The 5,010-nt window shown below is 36.2% G+C and overlaps 1 protein-coding gene across 1 annotated transcript; it reads right to left on the bottom strand.

The window, feature by feature from the left end:
* Positions 1-1,409: 1,409 nt before the first annotated feature.
* LOC130506585 (calmodulin-interacting protein 111-like) lies at positions 1,410-4,878 on the bottom strand (the record flags this gene model as incomplete). Its single annotated transcript, XM_057001266.1, has 12 exons — positions 1,410-1,794; positions 1,876-2,004; positions 2,088-2,156; positions 2,242-2,377; positions 2,475-3,248; positions 3,314-3,807; positions 3,894-3,958; positions 4,061-4,146; positions 4,220-4,262; positions 4,350-4,446; positions 4,537-4,572; positions 4,668-4,878. Coding segments are annotated over 12 exons (2,254 nt in total), but the record flags the coding sequence as incomplete, so codon positions are not given.
* Between the last annotated feature and the right edge of the window lie 132 nt (positions 4,879-5,010).

Here is a 5,010-nt window from a genome sequence, read left to right as displayed (position 1 = left end):
TCTAGTATTCTTGTTTTCACTGGAGCAACGTATGAACCAACAAAGCAAAATAATCCAGTTCCCCTTGTTCCATACTTGACTAGTTCCATCAGATTGCTTTTTTTTGTTTGTCTATAACTAAACATAATTGTCTTTAGAACTTGGTTTATATTTTGCTGTGGTTAACTCTTAAATTATATAATATAGTAGTTGGTGACAGAAATAGAATAAGGATTCTAAGGAAAGCGTTGAGCTATACCGACTAAAGTGTTCATACCTAAAAATGACATAGAATATAACAAAAAAGATATGCGTACACGTGAATAACTAAATCCACGCAATTCTCATGGAATGTTGTATGCAATATGCATCATGACATCTATCTTTGTTAGGTATTGAACGAATTGGGCTATAAAAAGGTGATAATGAAAATAAAATTAACAACAAAGATATATACAATATCATATTAGCTCTTACCTTAAGAAATACTGTGCTTCATAAAGTGGAAACACAATAGTAATGGTATCCACGGCTAACTATCATTAGGCTCTATAATATATGTACATAATGAAAAATACGTAGACTTGCATTATTTACCCATTTTGCTTACTTTTTTTTTTATCCATTTTGCTTACTCGAGTTCCTCATTATTCGTCACCTCCATCTTCTCACTTTCATCAAAACAGTTCAACTTTGGCATGCTAGTGATCTTCCCACTTGGTCAATCAAATACAAAGTGTTCAAGAATTTCTTTTCTAAAGAGGTTTCAAATGCAACACGTATTTCCAAACCTTATGCTCCTCGCCAACTAATAGAGCCGTTAAATGGGTGGGCGACCATTGGTTGTCCACGTCCATATATAAATGAATTTATTTTGGTGATGTCTATTTGTCCAATGAATTGTAAATGGACAAAAATCATTAGATTATTAGAAAATAAACGTTAATAAGTTTGGATTATATGAACATAGTCCATTCAATAATCACAAAATTATAAAATTTTGTCATTTGATCTCTATAAAAATTAAAAGTACTTTTCTCAAAATAGTTTTTTTTTGCGAAAACCACAAATTTGAGTTTTCCGCCAAATCGTGAAATTGATCATTTTCCAGTTAAAATCGCAGAATCAAATTTTCCGTTCTAATCGCAAATTAATTTTTTCACCAAATTCTTAAAATCGAGTTTAATAAAATATATATGGAGTTTGATTATATGGTTTACGGGCGGAACCTATTTGTCTGGTATGTTGCTCCACAAACGAGTATCATCCGTTATTTTTATTGCCGCCTACTCTAACAATTTGGGAGAGTGCTAATCAAGGATTGGGGTAGTTATCAATCAAGATAATTATTCGAGTGGGATTCTCCTAACAATAACTACAAGCAACTACCAGACAGGAAAATATTTATGTAAATATGTTTACTACATACATAAACTTCACTTTCACAATGAAATAAATATGAACATAGAAAGAAAAACATCACATGAAAAACATCACATGTTTTTTGAGGAAAATTTTAAGAAATTCAAAAGAAGAAAGAGAAGAAGATGGACCTAAGAAAGTGATCTGAAAATGGAATAGCCTAATTAACAAGTAAAAGAAGATTCTCTGTTTTTGATTTGCCAAACACCAAACCGATCAGTTTGATAACTTGTGCAACAAGAAACATACATTCACAACTTTATAGGGGTTTTGCAATTTTCAGAGGAAGTAAGTGAGCTGTTCCTTTTTCCTCGAGCCTCCTTCTCCGTACAAATCATTCCACTGTTTAAGCTCATTCATTCCAGATCCTTCTGATGCAAAACTTGCCCCCACCTGCAAAAACACACAACATATCTTAGTTAGGTTTGTTTATGATACTGCATCTTCTTGTCAAAATGAGATAAGATGTTTGACCTGGTTTTTAGCTTTTCTCATGTCTTCCATGTTCAAAGGTCTCAAAAGAATCTCTCTCTCTTCTGCAGCTTCTTCTTCATCTTTTGTTTCTTCTGTGCCTTTTCCCGCTTCTTCTCTCTTTTTCCTCTCCTAAACCACCAAGAAAATGTCAAAATCACAGTAGAGAGTTTGATCAACAAAGAGAACAAGAGAAGGTCTTCTACTCCTTTTACCTGATCTTTCAATCTCTCCTGTTGAATTAGCTCTCTAACAGGTCTGTAAGCAGCTGTTATGCATAAGTTCTGTTGCACAAACGTTAAACAAACCGTCAGTTTCCACATTCCAATGCTTTGACACAAGATTTTAAGTTTTAGAGATGTCAAAAACCTTGAGATCACTTCCACTGTAGCCTTCTGTCATCTGTCCAAGCGCATGAAAATCAAGATCATCTGTCTTCTCTTTTGACAACAAAGTTCTCAAGATCTTCTCTCTGCTCTCAATTGAAGGAAGTCCCACCATTATTCTGTTATTCCCAAAACACAAAACAAGAATCAGTCACAATATTATACTCATCAAGAATGATTATATATATAGATTTAGTATTTTGCTTATAGTACTACCTCCTCTCAAACCTCCTAATGATAGCTTCATCAAGATCAAAGGGTCTGTTTGTGGCTGCAAGAACCAAAATCCTTTCACCAGGTTTTGTCATAAGCCCATCCCAATGCGTCATAAACTCATTCTTGATCTTCCTCATAGCTTCATGCTCTCCAACTCTTGTCCTTTGCCCCAACATACTATCCACTTCATCCACAAATATGATCGTTGGAGATACTTTAGCTGCTAAAGTAAACAGAGCTCTCACGTTCTTCTCATCTTCCCCAAACCATTTAGAAGTGATTGTAGACATTGAGACATTGATGAAACTAGCTCCAGCTTCATTTGCAATGGCTTTAGCAAGCATTGTTTTGCCAGTACCAGGAGGACCGAACAGAAGAATCCCTCTACATGGCTTGAGAAGACCGCCTTTGAAGAGATCAGGTCTTCTTAGTGGAAGCATTACAAGCTCTTGAAGTGAATCTTTTGTTTCGTCTAAAGAACCAATATCCGCAAACGTCACACCGATCTCGTTTGCTGGTATAACCTCTGGTCTTATACGCTTCTCGAACTCATTGTCAGGAACAACCTCAGGCGCTTTTGGAGGTGATGGATTATCATTCTTGTTTGAAGGAAGTGATTTTTCTAACTCATTCTTGTTTTCAGGAGCAGATGATTCAGGTTTGGACTCACTCTTTGAACTCACTTCTCCTCCTTTTCTCTTAGAGTCAGTGTTTGTGTCTAGCTCAAATGATCTGCTTCCACCTTCTTGGAATATACTCAGTCCATGAGACAAGCTGTTGTGTAAGATCATGTGTATCAGTTTTAATAAAACTGTAATAAACCAATTATAGTAACTTACCTTTTGGAAGATATAACAAGCTTTCCGTTTCTGTACTCAGGTTCTTTGGTGTGTATCAAATGATAAGTGATAGCAGAAACCACAACTTCATCAATGTGGTTACTCAAACACATTGTATCCGCATGGCATATGGAAGCTAAGTCATCGCATTCGATGTCGTTAGCAGCGAGAACCTCTGCGATGTGGTTCTTGTTGTCTTGGAACTGAATCATCTTCATGTCATCTTCTAAACGAGTTTTCCAGCTCACGAGCTGAGACTCATCCTCCGGTGGTCTGATCTCGATGTTGTAAGGAAACAGAGAGGAAGTCCTTTCACTTACTTCTTGGCAATCATCTTCTGGTTCTACTACTCTTGAGCCAAGAATCAAGACTGGACCAGAGAGCTTGTTCAAGAGCCTCTGGAACAGCTTGTAGAATCTTTCTGACTCAAGAAGCTTCTCAACGTCCCTGAGGTATACTATTATCGGAGTTGTTGCTGACACAGAGACCAAAACCTGCGGAGAAAGACAACAACTGTTGGAAAGTTTGTCCGGAAAATATATATATTTAGAATGCTTGTGACAAAGTTTGTGTGTGTTACATTGTAAAGTGATTGCAGGAAAAGCTTCTCGTCGAAACATAGATTTGTGCTGCGTTTGTTACAACCTATAAAGCCATAAAGAAGGTATATATGAAGCAGAGAGATGTAAGAACCTGAAGATGAGTACAATGTATAAAAGAAGATGTAATGAAAAACAGTTTACAAACCTGAAACAGAGGATGTGCTACTGATGTCAGGAGCAGCAGAAGCATTTCTCTTGTGCTTTGGAGGACGGTTTGAGGTCTCTATACTCCTGCATTTAAAGGAACTAGTGAGCTCTCACAAAGACCAAAAGAAATGATAATTATAAGGAAACAGAGACAAACCTTGATTTAAGATCATTACCACTGGTGTGTCGACGCAATGTCCCTAATATGTTTACAAGAATTTGAACTCTTTAGCTCATGTTTGAAGTAATAAAAGACAGTGTAGAGAGTTTTTGTTGTGTGTTTTTACCTCTTGGATCAACTTCGCGTTGAGAGAGCATAGAGAAGGAACCCATTAAACTCGACACTTTGTCTAATGTTAACTCAGAAATAGACCTTTTGTGAAACTATAAACAAAGAAACAGAGAAAAAAACAGAGTCATTGCTCTGAAACTATCAGCATAACAAAACATAGAATAGGACTAGAAGCAACTTACAGGTTCCTTCTTGGTGCATCCATATTTACTTTGTATCTGTTTCCAAAAAGATATAATAGAGAAAGCTTAGGACGTTGGAGTTATTCTGTTTTATTACGGGAACTAAGAAAAACTATATGTTGTTGATTTACCTTAATAGAAAAGTCAGTTATATCTAACAGCAATAGCTTTGATTCACAGTAATGAGACAAAGCTTTTGCAAGCATTTGCTGATAGAATTCAGCAGGACCAGAGAGAAGAATGGCTTTACTTGCAGGTGCAAGATTCCGAGTGTGCTTCGAGATATCAAACTCTTTTAGATGAACATAAGCTGAACTTGTCAATAGCACTCTAGTCCTCTCGCTGCCATACAAAAATAAACATATCTTGAATGAGTTATAAACTATCTTCATCTTACTACCAAGAGCATGACTAGAGACATATTACGTGTGCCAAATGCATGATTCAGAACCAAAAGTTCAGGTTTTTTACAGA

Source organism: Raphanus sativus, unplaced genomic scaffold, assembly GCF_000801105.2.
Source record: "Raphanus sativus cultivar WK10039 unplaced genomic scaffold, ASM80110v3 Scaffold3439, whole genome shotgun sequence".
In the NCBI taxonomy this organism is placed as follows: Eukaryota; Viridiplantae; Streptophyta; class Magnoliopsida; order Brassicales; family Brassicaceae; genus Raphanus; species Raphanus sativus.
Note: the sequence above shows the minus strand (reverse complement) of the source record. Positions and strands in the feature narration are given on the sequence as shown.